Genomic DNA, 22,370 nt, shown 5'->3' on the forward strand with positions numbered 1-22,370 from the left:
CAGACTCATGGTGCTCCACAGAGATTGACTGGATGGGCTCTTGTCAGACTCATGGTGCTCCACAGAGATTGACTGGATGGACTCTTGTCAGACTCATGGTGCTCCACAGAGATTGACTGGATGGGCTCTTGTCAGACTCATGGTGCTCCACAGAGATTGACTGGATGGACTCTTGTCAGACTCATGGTGCTCCACAGAGATTGACTGGATGGGCTCTTGTCAGACTCATGGTGCTCCACAGAGATTGACTGGATGGACTCTTGTCAGACTCATGGTGCTCCACAGAGATTGACTGGATGGGCTCTTGTCAGACTCATGGTGCTCCACAGAGATTGACTGGATGGGCTCTTGTCAGACTCATGGTGCTCCACAGAGATTGACTGGATGGGCTCTTGTCAGACTCATGGTGCTCCACAGAGATTGACTGGATGGGCTCTTGTCAGACTCATGGTGCTCCACAGAGATTGACTGGATGGACTCTTGTCAGACTCATGGTGCTCCACAGAGATTGACTGGATGGGCTCTTGTCAGACTCATGGTGCTCCACAGAGATTGACTGGATGGGCTCTTGTCAGACTCATGGTGCTCCACAGAGATTGACTGGATGGGCTCTTGTCAGACTCATGGTGCTCCACAGAGATTGACTGGATGGACTCTTGTCAGACTCATGGTGCTCCACAGAGATTGACTGGATGGACTCTTGTCAGACTCATGGTGCTCCACAGAGATTGACTGGATGGGCTCTTGTCAGACTCATGGTGCTCCACAGAGATTGACTGGATGGGCTCTTGTCAGACTCATGGTGCTCCACAGAGATTGACTGGATGGACTCTTGTCAGACTCATGGTGCTCCACAGAGATTGACTGGATGGACTCTTGTCAGACTCATGGTGCTCCACAGAGATTGACTGGATGGACTCTTGTCAGACTCATGGTGCTCCACAGAGATTGACTGGATGGACTCTTGTCAGACTCATGGTGCTCCACAGAGATTGACTGGATGGGCTCTTGTCAGACTCATGGTGCTCCACAGAGATTGACTGGATGGGCTCTTGTCAGACTCATGGTGCTCCACAGAGATTGACTGGATGGGCTCTTGTCAGACTCATGGTGCTCCACAGAGATTGACTGGATGGGCTCTTGTCAGACTCATGGTGCTCCACAGAGATTGACTGGATGGGCTCTTGTCAGACTCATGGTGCTCCACAGAGATTGACTGGATGGACTCTTGTCAGACTCATGGTGCTCCACAGAGATTGACTGGATGGGCTCTTGTCAGACTCATGGTGCTCCACAGAGATTGACTGGATGGGCTCTTGTCAGACTCATGGTGCTCCACAGAGATTGACTGGATGGACTCTTGTCAGACTCATGGTGCTCCACAGAGATTGACTGGATGGGCTCTTGTCAGACTCATGGTGCTCCACAGAGATTGACTGGATGGACTCTTGTCAGACTCATGGTGCTCCACAGAGATTGACTGGATGGACTCTTGTCAGACTCATGGTGCTCCACAGAGATTGACTGGATGGACTCTTGTCAGACTCATGGTGCTCCACAGAGATTGACTGGATGGACTCTTGTCAGACTCATGGTGCTCCACAGAGATTGACTGGATGGACTCTTGTCAGACTCATGGTGCTCCACAGAGATTGACTGGATGGACTCTTGTCAGACTCATGGTGCTCCACAGAGATTGACTGGATGGACTCTTGTCAGACTCATGGTGCTCCACAGAGATTGACTGGATGGACTCTTGTCAGACTCATGGTGCTCCACAGAGATTGACTGGATGGACTCTTGTCAGACTCATGGTGCTCCACAGAGATTGACTGGATGGACTCTTGTCAGACTCATGGTGCTCCACAGAGATTGACTGGATGGGCTCTTGTCAGACTCATGGTGCTCCACAGAGATTGACTGGATGGGCTCTTGTCAGACTCATGGTGCTCCACAGAGATTGACTGGATGGACTCTTGTCAGACTCATGGTGCTCCACAGAGATTGACTGGATGGACTCTTGTCAGACTCATGGTGCTCCACAGAGATTGACTGGATGGGCTCTTGTCAGACTCATGGTGCTCCACAGAGTGGCCGACGGAAACTAGATGGACGTTAATTTAACTTATTGAACATTGTAAATGATGTAAACTATTGTCTTCACATAAGGACATGTTTAAACAAATTGTGGCAATATAGAAGTATTTTGTATTATATTTCCTACTTCTCATTCTAGACTCATTGCAGGAGATTTCCCCTGAAGTTGGAACTTTTTAAATTATCTGGGGGGGGGGGGGGGGGGGGGACAGCTCAATATGTCTCTAGAATTTTTACATGGCATGTTTTGCTAGTATGTTCTTAACCTGAAACATAATGGTTAGGAATCCAATCACGTCATTAACCTGGAGATAAGTGGCATGGTATTCTTCTATACGGAATAAAGATGGAGAATTGCTATTTGTCATTTTATTTAAAGTGGCCTTCCTAAAAGGACATTTCACTCTTGAAATTTTTATGGACACAGTAACGCCTTGTTAGGATGAAGGAATTTCACTACCCATTTATGATTATGTGCAGATTTTTAATATGAAGTCAGTTTAAAAAGCCCAGATGAATTGAGAGGTGTCACCACTCAATGTTTTACTTTTCCTGTTAAATTGATATCCCAAGAATACAAAGGGTGAAAGTGAGGAAAATAGTGTTAACTGAGTTGGTCTGATTGGAATCGAGAATTTCATCATTCTCCCCCTTGCTTGACGAGCAATACAGACCCCCCCCCCCCCCACCACCACTTGTGCTGTGATTACTTACCTGGACCACCTACTGAGACTTGAGTGCCTCTTTAAAAGGTGCAATTACCACTTTAGAGACCACTGTTGTAGCCTCTTCTGCCTCCATGTGGTGGGTTCTAGTAATTACAGCAGCACATTGTCCTTTCACTATCTTGTTTTTTCCCTGCAAATGTGTTAACCATAATCTACCTGTAGCATCCCATTTATCGAATGGCCTTTGTCTTATATACCTAATAAATCAACTGAATGGATCAGTGTACATGCGATTCTATTTTTAAAAAATTGCCTTGTCTAATTCTGGCATGTTACACTATGTAGCCTGTAACCCAGGTAGAGAATAATAAACGTGTGAATCTGGAGTATGTTCTGTCGTGGGTTGGTCTGACTCTAAAAACCATCAGACTGCTTATGGAGCCTACGCTTCTCCAGTCTAATCTATGAAAAACCAATGGGAAAATAAAATCAGCCCAATTTATTTGAAGTAATTTCAAATACAGGGCTTGATTGAGCTTAACCTGGCACATGAAACCAATAGAACAGCTGCAGAACTGCCAACCCCACCCAGCTGGCACTCCAGACAGGCTAAAGTAAACCCAGAACTGCCAACCCCACCCAGCTGGCACTCCAGGCAGGCTAAAGTAAACCCAGAACTGCCAACCCCACCTAGCTGGCACTCCAGACAGGCTAAAGTAAACCCAGAACTGCCAACCCCACCCAGCTGGCACTCCAGACAGGCTAAAGTAAACCCAGAACTGCCAACCCCACCCAGCTGACACTCCAGACAGGCTAAAGTAAACCCAGAACTGCCAACCCCACCCAGCTGGCACTCCAGACAGGCTAAAGTAAACCCAGAACTGCCAACCCCACCCAGCTGGCACTCCAGACAGGCTAAAGTAAACCCAGAACTGCCAACCCCACCCAGCTGGCACTCCAGACAGGCTAAAGTAAACCCAGAACTGCCAACCCCACCCAGCTGGCACTCCAGACAGGCTAAAGTAAACCCAGAACTGCCAACCCCACCCAGCTGGCACTCCAGACAGGCTAAAGTAAACCCAGAACTGCCAACCCCACCCAGCTGGCACTCCAGACAGGCTAAAGTAAACCCAGAACTGCCAACCCCACCCAGCTGGCACTCCAGACAGGCTAAAGTAAACCCAGAACTGCCAACCCCACCTAGCTGGCACCACAGACAGGCTAAAGTAAACCCAGAACTGCCAACCCCACCCAGCTGGCACCACAGACAGGCTAAAGTAAACCCAGAACTGCCAACCCCACCCAGCTGGCACTCCAGACAGGCTAAAGTAAACCCAGAACTGCCAACCCCACCTAGCTGGCACTCCAGACAGGCTAAAGTAAACCCAGAACTGCCAACCCCACCCAGCTGGCACTCCAGACAGGCTAAAGTAAACCCAGAACTGCCAACCCCACCCAGCTGGCACTCCAGACAGGCTAAAGTAAACCCAGAACTGCCAACCCCACCCAGCTGGCACTCCAGACAGGCTAAAGTAAACCCAGAACTGCCAACCCCACCCAGCTGGCACTCCAGACAGGCTAAAGTAAACCCAGAACTGCCAACCCCACCCAGCTGACACTCCAGACAGGCTAAAGTAAACCCAGAACTGCCAACCCCACCTAGCTGGCACTCCAGACAGGCTAAAGTAAACCCAGAACTGCCAACCCCACCTAGCTGGCACCACAGACAGGCTAAAGTAAACCCAGAACTGCCAACCCCACCTAGCTGGCACCACAGACAGGCTAAAGTAAACCCAGAACTGCCAACCCCACCCAGCTGGCACCACAGACAGGCTAAAGTAAACCCAGGACTGACACCATAACATCATGCATCTTATCTAGAAATGAGACACCATACACAGATTTGATAGTTTATTACGGTTTATTTGAAATAAACAGCAACTGAAAATATGTTCAATTAAAAACCGATACATTTCCCAGCTAAAGGGCCTACACAGTAAGCAAAGAAAACCGCCCTACATCACCATCTGTCCGTGTGCCAAACTACACCACAGGGTAGTTAGAGGCTTCCTCACCATGGTCAGTGTGTGGTGTCAGACACTCCATCCCTTCTTGCAGATCTGGAGTGTATGAGTAAGTATCAGTGGTGGAGCTGCCACCATACAGATCTGGGCGTGATTTGGGACCAGCTGTGTGTGTCGATGGTGCCAGTGAGTGTCTAGTTTAGGAAGACCTTCGGTGCATCCTCAGCCTGTCCTGTGTGTGTAGCAGGTCCAGCTTTAGGACAGCACGGCGTGGGTGGTTCGGACACCCACCAGATTGTCTGCGCTGAGGGACCTCCTTATGGTCACCTTGCCCAGATCCTTGTATTTGTCCTCACACAGTCTGGAGATAGCCTGGGAACGCAACAACACTTATTACAGCCCAGAGATAGCCTGGGAACAATTTTTTAGTAACTACATGATAGTAGGGGAGTAGGGGCTGGGGTTGTTTCTGAACAGGACCAAGTCAACCAGGACAACCATTAAACTCCCCTCTTGCCAAGTAGCAGTGTTTTCATTCCTGCCGTCCTAGAAGCTCTCCTCACCTCCAGTTTAGTGGCTCGCTGGTTGTCAAGTGGCTCAAGGGGGAAGTTGAGGTTGTTGTCGTCGGCCAGGGAGCGCAGGTCAAAGTAGTACTTGGCGTAGACGCTGGCCGGCACGTTGATGTTGAACTGAAGCAGCTCCAGGAAGTGCCTCTCCATCTCATTCCTGAGAGAGAGAGAGAGGGGTACAGGTAGAGAGAGGGGTACAGGCAGAGAGAGAGAGGGGTACAGGTAGAGAGAGAGAGGGGTACAGGTAGAGAGAGAGAGGGGTAGAGCATAAATCTCAGCAGTCTTATCCTCCATACTCTCCCAGCCTCCTTTTCAAAACGTCAGAGGGAAGTGAGTTCTCGGGGAGAGGGTTGAGGACGCAAGGAATCGAGGGAAGACTTTTGAGATGTACCTGGCCAGCAAGGCAAAATCAAAATCTAATTTTATTGATTTACATAAGATGATGAGTTTTGACCCACATGGCAACGTTCCAATTTAACAATGCGCCTCATAATATTGAGATTTATATATTTTTATTCACAGTTCACTCTTGGGTGAGCCAAAACAATAAATTCCTGCACACTTCTATGGAGACATTTGTCAGCGGCATCAATCTACTATATTGTATGAATATAGTCCTTTGAACAAGGATGTGCCACAAGAAGCCCACAGTGGTAAGAAGCCCACAGTGGTAAGACAGGGGGCCTTATGGGAGACCCACAGCCTGAATCCTAAAACTACCCTGACACCCCTCAAATTCAACTGGACCTCCAAGCCACTTCCCACTGCTTTTTTATATTGTTCTCTCTAAATCAGGGACTGAGACACCTGGGACACCAGATGGGTGCAATTAATGATCAGATAGAACAGAATATCAGCAGGCTCCGAGACCTCGTAGGGTCAGAGTTGAATACCCCTGCCCTAAGCACTTAGATATGAGAGGATTGGAGAGCTGTAAGGATGATGGTAGTCGTCCCTCTTGCTTACACCTATCCAACCCTCAGGTCTAATGCCTAAAGGTTGGGGTGACTTGTGAAGGTGAGCAGTCAGGGGGACAGGTGAGTGGACAGGACAGAGGGACACTGACATGTCCTCCACGGTGATGTCCTTGAGGATCTGGCAGTAGTCTACGTTCCACACGGCCTGGTCGTCCCACACCTTGGACGCCAGCAGGATGGCTCCCAGTACGATCCGCTTCCAGTTGCAGGGACAGATGTCCATCTCAGCGTAGGTCAGCAGACGCTCCAGGTACACCTTGGGGAAGGATGGACACAGTAAATGAGACGGTCCCATCGGACACTGCTGGACACAGTAAATGAGACGGTCTCATCGGACACTGCTGGACACAGTAACACCGTTACCAGGGCCAGGTGTTCAGCAGGACACAGTAACACCGTTACCAGGGCCAGGTGTTCAGCAGGACACAGTAACACCGTTACCAGGGCCAGGTGTTCAGCAGGACACAGTAACACCGTTACCAGGGCCAGGTGTTCATCAGGAGACAATAGATTATTATGCAGAACAAGCGTCTCTTTTACTCACGTCAGGTCTCAACGCGCCACAACACTTAACTACTAAACATGCCCAAAGTGAAACTCCCTGTGATGGCCAACTGACTGGTGGGGCCAACTGACTGGTGGGGGCCAACTGACTGGTGGGGGGCCAACTGACTGGTGGGGGGCCAACTGACTGGTGGGGGGCCAACTGACTGGTGGGGGGCCAACTGACTGGTGGGGGGCCAACTGACTGGTGGGGGGCCAACTGACTGGTGGGGGGCCAACTGACTGGTGGGGGGCCAACTGACTGGTGGGGGGCCAACTGACTGGTGGGGGGCCAACTGACTGGTGGGGGGCCAACTGACTGGTGGGGGGCCAACTGACTGGTGGGGGGCCAACTGACTGGTGGGGGGCCAACTGACTGGTGGGGGGCCAACTGACTGGTGGGGGGCCACCTGACTGGTGGGGGGCCACCTGACTGGTGGGGGGCCACTGACTGGTGGGGGCAACTGACTGGTGGGGGCAACTGACTGGTGGGGGCAACTGACTGGTGGGGGCAACTGACTGGTGGGGGCAACTGACTGGTGGGGGCAACTGACTGGTGGGGCAACTGACTGGTGGGGGCCAACTGACTGGTGGGGGCCAACTGACTGGTGGGGGCCAACTGACTGGTGGGGGCCAACTGACTGGTGGGGGCCAACTGACTGGTGGGGGCCAACTGACTGGTGGGGCAACTGACTGGTGGCATACGTGGTGGGGGCAACTGACTGGTGGGGGCAACTGACTGGTGGGGGCAACTGACTGGTGGGGGCAACTGACTGGTGTGGGCAACTGACTGGTGGGGGCAACTGACTGGTGGGGGCAACTGACTGGTGGGGGCAACTGACTGGTGGGGCAACTGACTGGTGGGGCAACTGACTGGTGGGGCAACTGACTGGTGGGGCAACTGACTGGTGGGGCAACTGACTGGTGGGGCAACTGACTGGTGGCATACGTGGTGGGGCAACTGACTGGTGGCATACGTACCAGGGTGACGGTGGCATACGTACCAGGGTGACGATGGCATACGTACCAGGGTGACGATGGCACACTCAGCAGTCAGCTGGGCCGAGCTGAAGAGCGTGCGGACAAAGCGGTAGATGAGCTTGTGTTCAGGGTCCACGCTGTAGTAGTCTTCTGGAACCTTCTCTCTCTGAGGAAGAGGAGGCCTGGCCAGTCAGTCTGACAGGAGGTTTGGTGTGCACACAGACATACAGTATACAGTCTTCTTCCACCTACTCACCGTTAATGGGTGGATCTTCTCATCAAAAATGTCCAGAGAACGGTTTGAATCCCTGATGAGGGAAAAAAGACTGAAAACTACTGCTACAAGCCCACACACACAGAGAAAGACCACTCCCATAATATGTTACTATGTCACCACACCTTCATTACCATGATACCATGTCACCACACCTTCATTACCATGATACCATGTCACCACACCTTCATTACCATGATACCATGTCACCACACCTTCATTACCATGATACCATGTCACCACACCTTCATTACCATGATACCATGTCACCACACCTTCATTACCATGATACCATGTCACCACACCTTCATTACCATGATACCATGTCACCACACCTTCATTACCATGATACCATGTCACACAAATCACCACACCTTCATTAACATGATACCATGTCACACAAATCACCACACCTTCATTACCATGATACCATGTCACACAAATCACCACACCTTCATTACCATGATACCATGTCACACAAATCAACACACCTTCATTACCATGATACCATGTCACACAAATCATCAACACAAAACTCCTCCATTTACCTCACCACGTCTCTATATCATTTTCCTCATGAAATGAATGACAGCTAAAACCTACCTGTTTTTTATGTGATAGTATATCGCCAACGTGACACTGGAACAGAGAGAGACAAGACGGTGAGTCCTTACAATGACCGCCTCTTTTCTGCTCTGCCGTGTGTGTGGAGGTAAGGAGGTCTCACCATTTGACCGTACTCTTCAGGTTGGGCAGGCTGACCGTGCTATCGTCAAGGAATATTGTGGAGCAGGAGCTGTACTTTTTAGATAACCCAGGAGACGTCTAGGAAAAGGGAGTAGTTGTTAGTCCATGGAACAGGGAAAAACACAGCATCACTTCCTGACATCTCTGCATTAGGATCAGTGGATGTCCATGGGTAGCCATAGTAACGCTCGACTGGACAGATGGATTTACTCACGTGATGATTACTTAAGTAGTTACTTCTCCTTTTCTCCCGCACTGGAGGGGAAAAAAAGTCAGACAAATCTTAGGTCAGGTAGTTCCCTGAACGTGTAGAATAACATGTTGAATAATCTGACTGTGACCATTAGACTCTCCTGTTGTCCAGACCTGGGACGTGATCTGCATGGCACAACGTTGTGGGACGTTCAGATAAAGAAATATATTACGTAGAACAAGCGTGCCCCTCTGACATGTAGAATAAGAAATCATGTCAACTCTATTCATGACATCCATGATAACCAGAGGATACAGCCATGAGAAGTAGAAGATCCCCATGCCACTTGTGGCGACATGCTGCACGGAGCCTTCACTGTGCACTGCCACTTTAAGAGCGCATCAGCAGTCAGGAAGGGGGAGATAAAGATAGCTCTTCCGGCGCTCTGTGGAGAGCTCTCGGTTGGCGCGGCAGTTTGACACTGTGTGCAACTCTGCAGAACTCTTGTTTATGTTCAGCTTCGTAAAGTGTTGAAGTGGAACGCCGGTGTGAGCTCTCTAGGTGGGGGGTGGTGTGAGCTCTCTAGGTCGGGGGGTGGTGTGAGCTCTCTAGGTGGGGGGTGGTGTGAGCTCTCTAGGTGGGGGGTGGAACGCCGGTGTGAGCTCTCTAGGTGGGGGGTGGAACGCCGGTGTGAGCTCTCTAGGTGGGGGGTGGAACGCCGGTGTGAGCTCTCTAGGTGGGGGGTGGAACGCCGGTGTGAGCTCTCTAGGTGGGGGGGGTGGAACCCCAGTGTGAGCTCTCTAGGTGGGGGGGTGGAACCCCGGTGTGAGCTCTCTAGGTGGGGGGGGTGGAACGCCGGTGTGAGCTCTCTAGGTGGGGGGGTGGAACCCCGGTGTGAGCTCTCTAGGTGGGGGGGTGGAACCCCGGTGTGAGCTCTCTAGGTGGGGGGGTGGAACCCCGGTGTGAGCTCTCTAGGTGGGGGGGTGGAACCCCGGTGTGAGCTCTCTAGGTGGGGGGGTGGAACCCCGGTGTGAGCTCTCTAGGTGGGGGGGTGGAACCCCGGTGTGAGCTCTCTAGGTGGGGGGGTGGAACCCCGGTGTGAGGTGGAACGACAGTGTGAGCTCTCTTGGTGGGGGGTGTATCTTTTGGGAGCGCTCCTGTCATTGATCACATGGAGTGGTAGCAACATTGTTGCGAAGCCTTGACAAACAAACCAACCATCAGGTGTATCCGACGGACAATCCGTGCAACAGCTAAGACCCCCTCCTCTCCTCTCTGTGCTTTACACTGCAGCACTCCTCCCCAATGCAGTCCCTTTGATGTTCAGTGGCGCTGGACTACTACTGACCTGCCAGACATGTTTGGGTTGACATTGTAGTTAAAGGGAGGTTGTTGTTTGAACTGTATTGATTTGGTGTGGACCTACTGACATTTGGCCGAGAAGAGTAGAACAACCCCCCCCCTCACTGGGAGGTAATAGCGAATATTGCAAATTCTCTAAGGGTTATGAGTGGGTTCTTTCTTGTCAATTGTTTGTCAATGAAGTTGCCTTTTAAATTGCTCTGCCATTATTATTGTAGGTGGTATTATTGGTTGGGTTACCGCTGTGCTGTGACATGTGTTTTATATGGTGTCTCTTATCCTTTCTACTTGCCATCTGACCAACAGTCTTCACTCTAGACAGTCTCTTCTGCTGATGTGTGTTTCTGATAGCAGAACGATCTATCCTATTATTTGCCTTTCAGCAGGGTTAATACCTGCCTGCCTGGCACCAGAACAAAAATTATTTTATTTACCCATCTAACAATACCGCTACACACTTACCATCAGTCTGAGACTTGTTGAGGAAGATTGTGCTGGCTCTGGCATTATCGGATGGGTTCGACTCCTGCGCCAATTCTGAAAGAAACAAGAAATACACACCTATTTTATCACCAACACCACAAGAAATGCACACGTATCCCAACTATATGCACCATGTGTATCTGAAAACAGAGTGAGATACAGTATACTACTGACTGATTACAGATCATTACTTCTGGGGGTGCACCTTGTGACTTGATATCATGACACTCACTATACTCTGGGAAAGGGGGATACCTAGTCAGTTGTCCAACTGTACGTATTCAACTGAAATGTGTCATCCGCATTTCACTCAGCCCCTCTGAATCAGAGAGGTGCTAGATACTCTGCAGGCTATAGCTGAAGCAAAAACAACGCTAGATACTCTGCAGGCTATAGCTGAAGCCAAAACAATGCTGGTTACTCTGCAGGATATCTTGGAATAGCTGAACCAATATGACTGAACAATCAATAGTGCAACAGGTCATAAACTGGTGTGTGATGTATGCATTGTGCGTTAACAGCAAGCAATATCTTCCTTTCCCCTTTCATGCATGTCTTGGCTGTTCAGAGAGGCGTGACCATGACGTATACCCCTCCACTCCAGCTTATCCAAAAAGTACACCTACCATCCGGGACCTCTCTATCGCTGATGTGCTGCAGATAGGTGCCCGTGTCCTCGCTTACGTCGTCGCCAGTGGTGGTTATTGGGTAGTCGTCGAGCTCGACTGCTCTCCTTGCAAGCTTTGGACTCCCGCCGGGGGACATGCAGCATGACACTGTAGCCCCCATGATTAAACAATTTGCTAAAGTCCTACTACTGACTACACCCCAGATATCTGAAAGAACCGTCCACTCGTCTATAACATCAGACAGAACCACTGTCAGTGATGTCTGGTCTCAAAATGACACATTCAATTTTAAATACATGAGTAGCAGCCACATATCGGGGTTCATATCTACAACACACAATTCAAACTGAACAGTTGAATCCCTGTCTTGTTCAGGGCGTGTGCGCAAAGGCATGGCGAGTAGCGCATTGATACGTCGGCCAGATACAGGCTTGACCACTAAACTAATCCAAAGGCTGGCAACGCTAGGACACCGGTTTAACCGTTAATAGCAACACGTTATACTCAGTTTTAAAAAGCCTAGCTGAAGCTGCTAGACAGCTGATACGTTAAAAAACATAAATCTGGTCTTCATAAACCAGACGTAGTTTGCTAGCTAGCCCTACACCCGGCTAACGCTAATCCAGGCGTCAGCTAACTGGCTATTTATGCCGGTCCACTTGATCTAGCTATTCTTGCGCTGCATTGCAGTCAGAGAATATGCCGAATTCCTTCGTCTCAGCAAATGTTCTAGGTATGGTCGTTCACCGTACACAGAAATGTATAATGCTCAGATTTGAGACGACAAGCTAGCCTGCTAACAGCTGATTCCCACTCCAGCCAAAGCCAACTAGGAAGGAACGCCCTCAAGAACGGCCCATTTTGACGCACGTCAATTACCATTGGCTGTTTACCAAGAATAATAATTGTTATTTGACAGAGATTGGTGAACATTGTCATTTGACAAGTGTCAGCTCTACGATTTTATTATCGCGAGAATATAGATTTTTCCACTTCCTCATAAGAAATCGTTCAGCGAGGTATGAATTTCAAGCTTACTAAAAGTTACATATTATATTACATTTCCATGGTCTTCTTTTGACTATGGCGCTTGTACCATATGATGGGAATTATTTGCCCGTGCTCTCAAAACTACATAATTCGTCTGCCGAGTTCCATTTTGCTGACCACAATGTCAGACTAACTCAGGACTGGAATAAACTCGGAGTAGCTGCTGTCGTCTGGGATGCAGTGAGTGACCATCGTTGGTGTACGACTGTACATACTTTGCAGCATTTTTTAAATATGTTTTATTCCAATATGAACTATTCAATCATCTGTTGAATTACGGTCGTCTTCTTGAGTGTGACAAAGATGTAGCCAACTATGGAACGATTGATTCTGCCACACTTTACCGATACTGTTCTCTCCTTACATCTTATGTTTTCCTTTCTCTGTCAGGCGGTAGTGATGTGTATGTACCTGGAGCTGGGGCAGGTCGAGCTGACAGGGAAGGTTGCCATCGAGCTGGGGGCAGGCACTGGACTGGTGGGCATCGTGGCAGCTCTTCTAGGTAAGAACTCACATAAGAAACTGGTAGGAGACTTGCATTACAGGGCCAAACCAAGCTGAAGTGGGTTGGCCTGACTACTATATAGTTGAGCTGAAGTGGGTTGGCCTGACTACTATATAGTTGAGCTGAAGTGGGTTGGCCTGACTACTATATAGTTGAGCTGAAGTGGGTTGGCCTGACTACTATATAGTTGAGCTGATGTGGGCTGGCCTGACTACTATATAGTTGAGCTGATGTGGGCTGGCCTGACTACTATATAGTTGAGCTGATGTGGGCTGGCCTGACTACTATATAGTTGAGCTGATGTGGGCTGGCCTGACTACTATATAGTTGAGCTGATGTGGGCTGGCCTGACTACTATATAGTTGAGCTGATGTGGGCTGGCCTGACTACTATATAGTTGAGCTGATGTGGGCTGGCCTGACTACTATATAGTTGAGCTGATGTGGGCTGGCCTGACTACTATATAGTTGAGCTGATGTGGGCTGGCCTGATTACTATATAGTTGAGCTGATGTGGGCTGGCCTGACTACTATATAGTTGAGCTGATGTGGGCTGGCCTGACTACTATATAGTTGCTGGAACCATTCTGGAAAGGACAATGTGAAAATAAACCATCAGAGCCAGAACTGTTTGGGTTGGCCCTATAGTGTGGATCAGGCTCAACTGTTAGAACTACTAATTGTTAGTCACATTTTTACATGTGCTAACCGTGCAAGCCTTCTGTCCAAAGGTGCCAAAAAAGTGACCATCACAGACCGTGAGCCTGCCTTGGGCTTCCTTGCAGCCAATGTGAAAGAGAACATTCCCCCGGATCGGCTAGGAGCAGTGAAGGTCTCAGAACTGACCTGGGGCCAGGGATTGGAGCGCTATCCCACAGGAGGCTTTGACATAGTGCTGGGAGCAGACATTGTTTACCTGGAAGACACATTTCCATCATTACTGCAAACGATGGAGCACCTCAGCTCAGAGAGTAGTGTAGTGCTACTGGCCTGCAAGATCCGCTACGAGCGAGACACTAACTTCCTGAGCATGCTGAACCAGCGCTTCACAGTACACGAGGTGCACTATGACAAGGAAAGAGACATTCACATCTACAAGGCTGTGAAGCTTCCAGCAAGGAGAGATCTGTAGGAACCAGTGACTGATGGGGGATGTGAGGGGTTTGAATCACAGTGGATGGATCAATGTGCTGTCAATCATTGATGGTTCAGGGAGCTACTACTCATGAATGGACAGTCAGTGAGATGGGTTCATGGAGGATGGTTTTGTTTCATGCAGGGTTGTGTCCAGTAGGGAGAAAATATGGAGCTACAACCCAGCTACTATGGGTGATTGTAATTGTCTTAATTTCATTCATCCTTTTTTGATAAAATGGATTTGAAAACAAATTAAGACATGTGAAAAATAATACCAGAAACACATTTATTAACAGCTGCCAAAAACAAATAGTAGAATCTGTAATATAATTGTTTTGCTTTTTTCATACAAGTGAATGCTGACATTAAGAAATACAACGTTTACAAAATATGAACAGAAATGGCAAGTGTTTTAAAAATAAGATGCATATGTTATGACAGATGGCTACGTAAAAACTAAATAATACAATATGGCATTCCGTTATCCAATCAAACAGAAGACCGGGTTCAGTAAGCAAATGTTATGGACCTTTGCCGATAGAAATATAGTTGACATGAATCCTTCTTTTACATGTCAGAAAGGCATGTCTGTTCTACAAAACAGTTCTAGCTGAACATTTGGATCTGTTCCACAGTGTTGTGAGCTGCTGAACGCACCCCTGGTGTAAATCCCACGTTTGTTGACCGAGTTGTCAGTCTAAATGTCAGCGATGGGTCTACGTCATCACTGCAGATCCAAGCAAACTATCCCTTTTAACGAACTACATGATAAAAAAATGCTTCTTCCCTTGTTCTATCAGAAGTGTTTTGAGGCACAACAGATGAAAAAGTGAGATTGTGGGGCTAATCCTAACTTTCACTCTACAATCCCATGGATGTCAATGCATGATTAAGTGGAAGTTAGGATATCCTCCAATATGATTATGCCTTATGCCTGTTCAGGCCATGGAGAAACAAACAAGGAGACTCAAACACACACACTGCCTCAGACATCGTATACATTACATGAATGCCTAAAAGCACACTATACAACACCCATAGTCTACCCTTCAGTCATATTTCACAATTCCTCCTGTCAGCTGTGTGGTAGCTCAGTTTACATTAGCACAACTCTTTAAAAAGGTACTCAGCGAAATTACTTTCCCCCCCGAGCAGCACCGGAGATATTGAGATGAGCGAGATGCAACACTTTGCCATCACACAGTAGCGCTTCACGTTGTAGTGGTAGCCACGGCACCAAAACAGCGGAGTTGAGCTTCTCGCTTCAACACTCTTAGTTGTGGAAATTGACCCACTATGCTGTTTACATTCTGCATCTACGTCATATCGCTGAGGTTACCTTTTAATGCCTGTTAGTTGATGCAGACAATCCACCCACAATCCATCTCCTACCCCAAAACACCCGACTTAGCAATGCTGAATAACAAAAGTTGGCAAGCAGAAAAATTCAATACATGATAACCCAACTCAAGCTCAAAGATAATACATTTCATCTGACAGTGGTTGGGATCTACAGTCCACATAAAGTGTTAGTAAGTAACAGAAGAGTTAAAGCAATCATCAGCCTAAATACTGAATAGTGTAGCACTCAAAAAGATGACCATTTTTCCAAAATCATTTTCAACGTGTGTTGCCAGGTGACGGTCCAAACTCAATAGTTGTATAGGGTAGTTCATGGTGGGCAGAGGGGTCCTAGTCCTCCACGGCTGGTGTTTTCCTGGTATCTGACATCTTGAGACTGGGGACTACTGGTTAGTTAGCAGCAGTGGTGTCGTGGATAGACACGATACCTACCACTGGAAGATTCCACTAGGGGCTCCATTCTATTGGTGGACAAACAGTGTGCTCCACCTCATCCTTTTAGGGGTACTCATGATGGAAAGTACTCATCATCCTTTTAAGGGGTACCTATGAGGCCATCCTTTTTAGGGGTACTCATGTCATCCTTTTAAAGGGATACTTGTGAAAAAGTGGAGAAATTGTGTTGTTATTTTTCCTCTTTCTGTAGGTCTTATAGACTGGTAGAGCTTTTTAAAAAGAAAGGGATAAATGGGGGAGGGAGGGTGGTGCCAGATGCATGGCTCTGTGGTGAGTCTCTGTACATGGGGGGGGGGGCACTACTCTGATTTGTGGCAGTACAAGTCTTTAAGTGACTTCAGTTCCTCGATGAGGGTTTTGTTTTGGTTCTCCAGAACGGCCACACGGTTCTCCAGACACTTGACGTACTCCTTCTTCTTCCTGCGACACTCCCGGGCCGCCTCCCTGTCACACACACACACGGAGTCAGTACAGTATGTCTGGCTCAGCAAAGCAAATCTTAACACGATCACCATGTTTTCACTTAACCTCAGCTTTACTGTGTAGGTATAGACATAGGAGTTCCATATCAACAACATGCTAAATGTACACCTACATTATAGGATGTAGTCTACCATTTCACCCAACAGCCTTCATTAAAGTGATCAACATAACCCTAGTTAACAGTATCTATACCCTCTACTCCACCTACCTGTTCTTCATCAGTCTGACCTCCCTCTTACGGGTGACGACTACCTCTGGGCCTTCCTGGCCAGACAAGGCGGGAGAGGAGGCCATCACCATCCCAGGAGTCATGCTGCTGGTGTTGGCCGTACGGATCTGGTAGGTCTGCACTTCTCCAGAGGCAGCTGGGAAACAGTGTTTACGTCAAGAAATTGTTGGCATACAGGAGTTGTTTGTGTTGTTGTGTGACTGCGTATGCAGGAAAACGGTTCTGTTTAGAATGTACGAGCAGAACAACTGACGGGCACCCAGTAAGAACCAAAACTTGATTGCGACTGGGGCCTCCCATGGTCCAAGAGGTTCTCACCTTGCATTACCACCTGGTTGCTGGGCACCAGGATTTGCTGTCCATCGGAGGTCTGGGCATACTGCAGGATGGTGGTGCCCTGCTGGGCGCCCGCCGCGTTGGTCATGGTCAGGGTCTGCATCCCCTGCATGCCATCTGTACCGTTATTGGCCAGTTGGATGGCGCCGCCCTGGGTGATGGCAACTGAAGAGGGGGGAGGGGTTAATGGATGATCGTCAGGTTAGGAACATTACTACGGTCTGCTCGGTCATGTTCAGCAAGGCACACCATAGCGAAACGGAAAATTAACATTGTCATTATTGGACATGTTCAGGTAGAACCTTCCCGTTTCATTCAAACATTTCTCCCTACTGAACATGACCCTATTTCCACTATAGTCATTGACCATACACGACTCATCAAATATAAAGTAAGAAAGCCAACTAAGCTTGTCCAAACCAGAACAAGCAGGCACTCTTCACATATGGCCATGATGAAACTGGAGTACGGGTGAAGTTGCCCCTAGATGCTGACCTTGGGTCAGTTAAGCATTTTCCCATGTAGAGGGGATTGGTGGAAGTACCTACGGGACCCCCCCCGGAGCGATAAAACTGACGATTGAATAGGTAGGGGTTACGTACTGTACTGGCCGCTGGCCGTCTGATAGATGGGGCATGATGTGGGCATGGCAACGGTGGTGATGGCGGGGGTCGAGTCGTCCTCCGATTTCTCCTCCTCGATCGGCGGGACCGCAGACACGTCAGACGACAGGTCGTTTAGGATCTTCCTGCAAGGGATAACAATCACAATCAATGTCTCGGACTCTCAGTCAATGTGTCATCAGATTTCATTCACAGCCCAATCAGATCCAAAATGGCACCCAATCTGCATTAAAAAAAGAATCCCAATTTGGCAACACTGAGTCAACATGACAGTCATGTTGCCAGATTGGGATTTTTTCCTGCCACCCTGAGGCTGAGACAGTGGCCCTGTGGAGGAGCGGTACCTGTAGGAAGGACGTCTGGAAAGTATCTCCCTCCTCTTCTGAGAGTCTGTCACACTGTCCACCGACTCCTGGGAGTCCTGGGAATCCTCTGCAACTGTTGAAATCTGACAAGGTCAAACACAAGAGTTGCAGTTTATAGGGCGTCCAATCAAAAACACTTTTTTTTGACCAATGGGTAAATAATATAATCCATTGGAAAGATTTTACCCTTGTAGGATGGTCAGAATTAGGGTGATTAAATCAATCGAGGCCAGAGAGAGAAAAGTGGCAAAAAATCTGGAAAATCACTTTCCCGTTGAACTGATCTTTCTTCTAGAATCCAAAGGACATGAAACAGAGGTAAGATGGATATCCACTTTTCATATTCATTCAAAATTCCTGTCATTTCCCCAAGATACCTCACAAAAACAAGCGTAGCTCTGAAATGTCAGAGCAATAAGCATATACCCCAATTTTTTATTTTTTTACCAAAGCCTTTTACATTTATTTCAGCTTGTCTCATGCTAATTGAGTTTTTTTGCGACCCACGGAAACAACTTTGACCACAAAACGAAAAATTCTCAAAAATCATTACAGGAAACTTGCACTGCTGCTTATTATCAGATGTATTAGGTTATGAAATCCAACCTTTTAGATATGTTCATGATATGTTAGAGAAAGACCCAACTGAACCATTCAGAACACGAAGAATCATACTTGTCTTGGTAAAATGGGTTTTATAACACAAGTCTAATAAAAAGCATAGCTGGCACACACCCAGAGAAAATGATTTTGTGTGGAGGTGCTGACTAACAGCAAATAAACTATAAGCTATGAAAATAGAGAGTCATATATATATATATATATATATATATATATATATATATATATATATATATATATATAAAACTCCCAGTAATTCATTTTACAGGGATATAACATTAAGTGAAATTTCATCACCAAAGCACATAGACACCCTGCAGTTTATTGGAAATGCAGTAATACCTATACAACATCCAATAATGTTCCATTGATTTGTTATATTACTGTATGTGACCCACACCAACCCTCAAATAGCTGCCATCTGAGAGATTCTCTGCTATAGATTAGATCAGTTCATTAGTCACATGCACAGGGTCACACATGTAATTGAAGGGTACAGTGAAATTCTTAAAGCTCCAACAGTACAGGTCAAATATAGACCTGTTGCTGCCTACTACCAAAGCCTATTGCATGTACCTTACTATGTACATCACAATAGACTACTGTAATGGAGGGAGGAATGGGGCTCACCTGAACAGTCTGTACTTGAGGCGACTGGATGACCGAGGGCTGGGCGGCCTGGATGACCCCGTGGACCTGAACCGTCTGACCGTTGGGCAGCTGCACCAGGGTGACTGTGGGGCCGCTGGAGGAGACCTGTCCTGCTGCCATAGACACCTGCAGCAGGGACGCAGATTTAGAAACGGCTTATGAGTGTGGGCTATACATGCTCGTTCCAGGGCCCGGTTTCCCAAAAGCATCTTAAGGCCAAGTCCATTTTAGCACAACAGGATCCTATGGGTCTAACGATGGACTTAGCCTTAAGATGCTTTTGGGAAACTGGTCCATCATTTTAACCTTTATTTAACTAGGCAAGTCATTAAGAACTAATTCTTATTTACAATGACAGCCTACCCCAGCCAAACCCTAACCCGGACGACGCTGGGCCAATTGTGCGCCGCCCTATGGGACTCCCAATCATGTCCGGTTGTGATACAGCCTGGAATCGAATCTGGGTCTGTAGCGACACCTCTAGCACTGAGATACAATGCCTTAGACCACTGCGCCACTCGGGAGCCCAAAATCCACATAATGGTTACAATCAAAGACCATGAATAGAAGTGATTGATTATTCTTCATGTCAGTGAACAGTTCTGCTCTTCTACAAAACATATTTATTTATGAACATTCTACAATGTTGTGCCCTGCTGAATGCAGCCCACACATGGAGGCTCCCTACACGCATAGGCTGCATTTACACAGGCAGCTCAATTCTGAGCTTTCTTTTGACCAATCATATCAGCTCTAAAAAGATATGATGTGATTGGTCAAGACAAATTGGTGGGGAAAACATCCGAATTGGGCTGCCAGTGTAAACACAACCATACATGTACACCAAAAGTAGGGCCTCGTAAAGAATTTCCACCAGAGGATCAATAAAGTTTAATTTGATTCAAGTGCCTGGCAATGTTGATGAGGGTACTGTACCTGGGCCAGTGTGATCTGCTGGGCCTCAGACTCAGAAACAGCTGTGTCACCACCCTGCTGTGTATCGGCTCCCGCTTCCATGGTCATTTAGTTGGCTGGAATGGCGGGTGGAGAACTCTGGAGAGCCTGTGAATGTGCGTTTTTACACAAAATGTAAAATACTGATATGGGGGTGGATTTAATTCAGGGCTCTCCAACCCTGTTTCTGGAGAGATAAAGTTGTGTAGGTTCACGCCAATCCTGTTCCTGGAGATACCATCTTGTAGGGTTTCGCTCCAACCCCAGTTGTACCTAACCTGATTCGGCTCATCAACCAGCTAACTATTAGAATCAGGTGCATTGGATTACAGTTGGAGCTAAAACCTACAGGATGGTAGCTCTCCAGGAAGAAGGTTGGTGTGAAACCCTACAGGATGGTAGCTCCCCAGGAAGAAGGTTGGTGTGAAACCCTACAGGATGGTAGCTCTCCAGGAAGGTTGGTGTGAAACCCTACAGGATGGTAGCTCCCCAGGAAGAAGGTTGGTGTGAAACCCTACAGGATGGTAGCTCTCCAGGAAGAAGGTTGGTGTGAAACCCTACAGGATGGTAGCTCCCCAGGAAGAAGGTTGGTGTGAAACCCTACAGGATGGTAGCTCCCCAGGAACAGGGTTGGAGAGCACTGATTAAGTGATGTTATGCACTGACTGTGATGTTTCAGGTCGTGGCTTTTGTGCCTCTGTCTATTCATACCAGACCAGGTTTGTTTAAGTGATTGTAGGCTACACCAGACATGCAGTATTACGTGTGACTATCTGAAAGTATGGGAGATACTATCCCAAACCATAAGTAACGTTCCTAAGGTAAAAATGTGTTGCTCAATGTTTATCTAATAAGTTCCAACATTGCATGAACGTAATGATTTTGACAACACTACTTTTAAGTGTATTTTCAATTTACAGTATAATATGCAGCACATCATTTCCTAACACGATACCGTTATTGCCGCCCTTTTCCAAGTAGTTAGCTAGCAAAGTATATAGCATTGTTAGCTACAAAGAAAACAGTAGCTAGCTGACACTTGCCTAGCTATACTAATAGATAAGAAAAACACATTTTCAACCAAATGGTACGAAATGTATCCATGTTCATATTGTTGCTCGTTATATTAAATATTTGTGGTAGCTAGCTAATATCGACAACCTGGCTAACTAGCCATAGCAGCTAGCTAGCTAACGTAAATATACAAATGAGTCCCATGCGGTAAAAATCAAGAGTTTTAGCTCAATCAATTCATTTGCATGTGGTTCATTTAACGTTGGCTAGATATGACACTTTAATTGATGTCTTTATCTAAGTTTGCTAATGTAGTATGCTTATCCAAGACAACCACGCTGTGTTTGCAGACGGACTATCTTGCAAGCTAACGTTAGCTAGTTCTTTGGGAGGGAAATGTCTGTAGCTAAGCCAGATATTATTGGGCTGGGCTATCATTCTATACCGCTAGTTAGCTTAGCAAGTTAGGCATTCGAACCTACATGTTTTTTTGTGATTGCCAGCTGGCTATGTAGCGAGATGGCCAAACTAGGTCTGTTAGCCAACATGCTGATGCTATTAATTACTGTGGTTGCAATCTTTACTCGAGGACTCAAGCCTCACTCCCATTTTTCCAGTACCATTCTCACATAGCTGGCTGGCTAGCTTTGTAGACTGACTCAACATCGTGTGGCTCTGCAACACCGCCGCCATGATCTCTTTGTTAGATTTGGAGCGATTTCTCCAACACACCAGGGCTTTCTTCTATCCCCCTCTCCGCATAGGATGCTTACCCGACACAGACTCGCTTCGTCACTCCCGGGTCCTCCGAGCTCCACTTTTATTCAGACCGACACGTAAGAGACCGCGTCAGGCTACACCTCTGTCGCGTCACCGAGATGAACAACAACACGGAGAACGAGGGAGACGACGAAAATCAGTTCTATCGACAGGGCTCGAATTCGAACGGAAAATGACGAAATCCACACGAAGAATACCGACAATGACGAACATTGGCGGAAGTGTACGAAATGTAGGCCTAAATAAAAGTGCGCATGT

General features: G+C 47.6%; 3 protein-coding genes across 7 annotated transcripts; 1 reads left to right on the forward strand and 2 right to left on the reverse strand.

The window, feature by feature from the left end:
* Nucleotides 1-4,667: 4,667 nt before the first annotated feature.
* Nucleotides 4,668-12,470, reverse strand: LOC110512355 (cyclin-Y-like protein 1). Of its 2 annotated transcripts, none has more exons than XR_016488302.1 (10): nucleotides 11,545-12,470; nucleotides 10,898-10,972; nucleotides 9,095-9,135; nucleotides 8,861-8,958; nucleotides 8,737-8,772; nucleotides 8,116-8,167; nucleotides 7,883-8,025; nucleotides 6,425-6,591; nucleotides 5,353-5,515; nucleotides 4,668-5,161 (listed from the first exon to the last, which is right to left on the reverse strand). XR_016488302.1 is itself a non-coding variant. In XM_036982443.2 (10 exons), exons 1-10 carry the CDS (start codon nucleotides 11,705-11,707, stop codon nucleotides 5,045-5,047), a joined length of 1,032 nt encoding a protein of 343 aa, XP_036838338.1. In that variant the 5' UTR covers nucleotides 11,708-12,470; the 3' UTR covers nucleotides 4,668-5,044. The 2 variants fall into 2 exon arrangements, 1 of the variants encoding a protein (XP_036838338.1); XM_036982443.2 differs by having other exon boundaries at nucleotides 7,906-8,025.
* LOC110512356 (protein N-lysine methyltransferase METTL21A) lies at nucleotides 12,469-14,633 on the forward strand. The gene is made up of 3 exons (XM_036982450.2): nucleotides 12,469-12,777; nucleotides 12,988-13,099; nucleotides 13,833-14,633. Exons 1-3 carry the CDS (start codon nucleotides 12,631-12,633, stop codon nucleotides 14,231-14,233), a joined length of 660 nt encoding a protein of 219 aa, XP_036838345.1. The 5' UTR covers nucleotides 12,469-12,630; the 3' UTR covers nucleotides 14,234-14,633.
* Nucleotides 14,511-22,370, reverse strand: LOC110495599 (cyclic AMP-responsive element-binding protein 1). Of its 4 annotated transcripts, none has more exons than XM_036982445.2 (8): nucleotides 22,106-22,370; nucleotides 20,301-20,426; nucleotides 19,344-19,490; nucleotides 18,072-18,175; nucleotides 17,707-17,852; nucleotides 17,087-17,269; nucleotides 16,748-16,904; nucleotides 14,511-16,500 (listed from the first exon to the last, which is right to left on the reverse strand). In XM_036982445.2, exons 2-8 carry the CDS (start codon nucleotides 20,385-20,387, stop codon nucleotides 16,356-16,358), a joined length of 969 nt encoding a protein of 322 aa, XP_036838340.1. In that variant the 5' UTR covers nucleotides 20,388-20,426; nucleotides 22,106-22,370; the 3' UTR covers nucleotides 14,511-16,355. The 4 variants fall into 4 exon arrangements, with proteins under 4 accessions (XP_036838340.1, XP_036838339.1, XP_036838341.1 ...); XM_036982444.2 differs by having other exon boundaries at nucleotides 21,953-22,351; XM_036982446.2 differs by having other exon boundaries at nucleotides 21,962-22,307.

The sequence above is a fragment of the Oncorhynchus mykiss genome, chromosome 18 (genome assembly GCF_057628025.1).
Source record: "Oncorhynchus mykiss isolate SJ-2025 chromosome 18, ASM5762802v1, whole genome shotgun sequence".
NCBI lineage: Eukaryota > Metazoa > Chordata > Actinopteri > Salmoniformes > Salmonidae > Oncorhynchus > Oncorhynchus mykiss.

What these genes read in the sequence shown, in the direction of transcription:
- LOC110495599 (XM_036982445.2), bottom strand. Translation starts at nt 20,387, where the DNA reads ATGACCATGGAAGCGGGAGCCGATACACAGCAGGGTGGTGACACAGCT. An exon ending in TCCAGACGTCCTTCCTACAG is followed by an intron (nt 17,853 to 18,071) that starts GTACCGCTCCTC and finishes TATCCCTTGCAG; the next exon opens with GAAGATCCTAAACGACCTGT. An exon ending in CAACCAGGTGGTAATGCAAG is followed by an intron (nt 16,905 to 17,086) that starts GTGAGAACCTCT and finishes ACTGTTTCCCAG; the next exon opens with CTGCCTCTGGAGAAGTGCAG.
- LOC110512355 (XM_036982443.2), bottom strand. Translation starts at nt 11,707, where the DNA reads ATGGGGGCTACAGTGTCATGCTGCATGTCCCCCGGCGGGAGTCCAAAG. An exon ending in CTGAAGAGTACGGTCAAATG is followed by an intron (nt 8,773 to 8,860) that starts GTGAGACCTCCT and finishes TCTCTGTTCCAG; the next exon opens with TGTCACGTTGGCGATATACT. An exon ending in AGCGAGCCACTAAACTGGAG is followed by an intron (nt 5,162 to 5,352) that starts GTGAGGAGAGCT and finishes TTGCGTTCCCAG; the next exon opens with GCTATCTCCAGACTGTGTGA.
- LOC110512356 (XM_036982450.2), top strand. Translation starts at nt 12,631, where the DNA reads ATGGCGCTTGTACCATATGATGGGAATTATTTGCCCGTGCTCTCAAAA. An exon ending in CTGCTGTCGTCTGGGATGCA is followed by an intron (nt 12,778 to 12,987) that starts GTGAGTGACCAT and finishes TTTCTCTGTCAG; the next exon opens with GCGGTAGTGATGTGTATGTA. An exon ending in CATCGTGGCAGCTCTTCTAG is followed by an intron (nt 13,100 to 13,832) that starts GTAAGAACTCAC and finishes TTCTGTCCAAAG; the next exon opens with GTGCCAAAAAAGTGACCATC.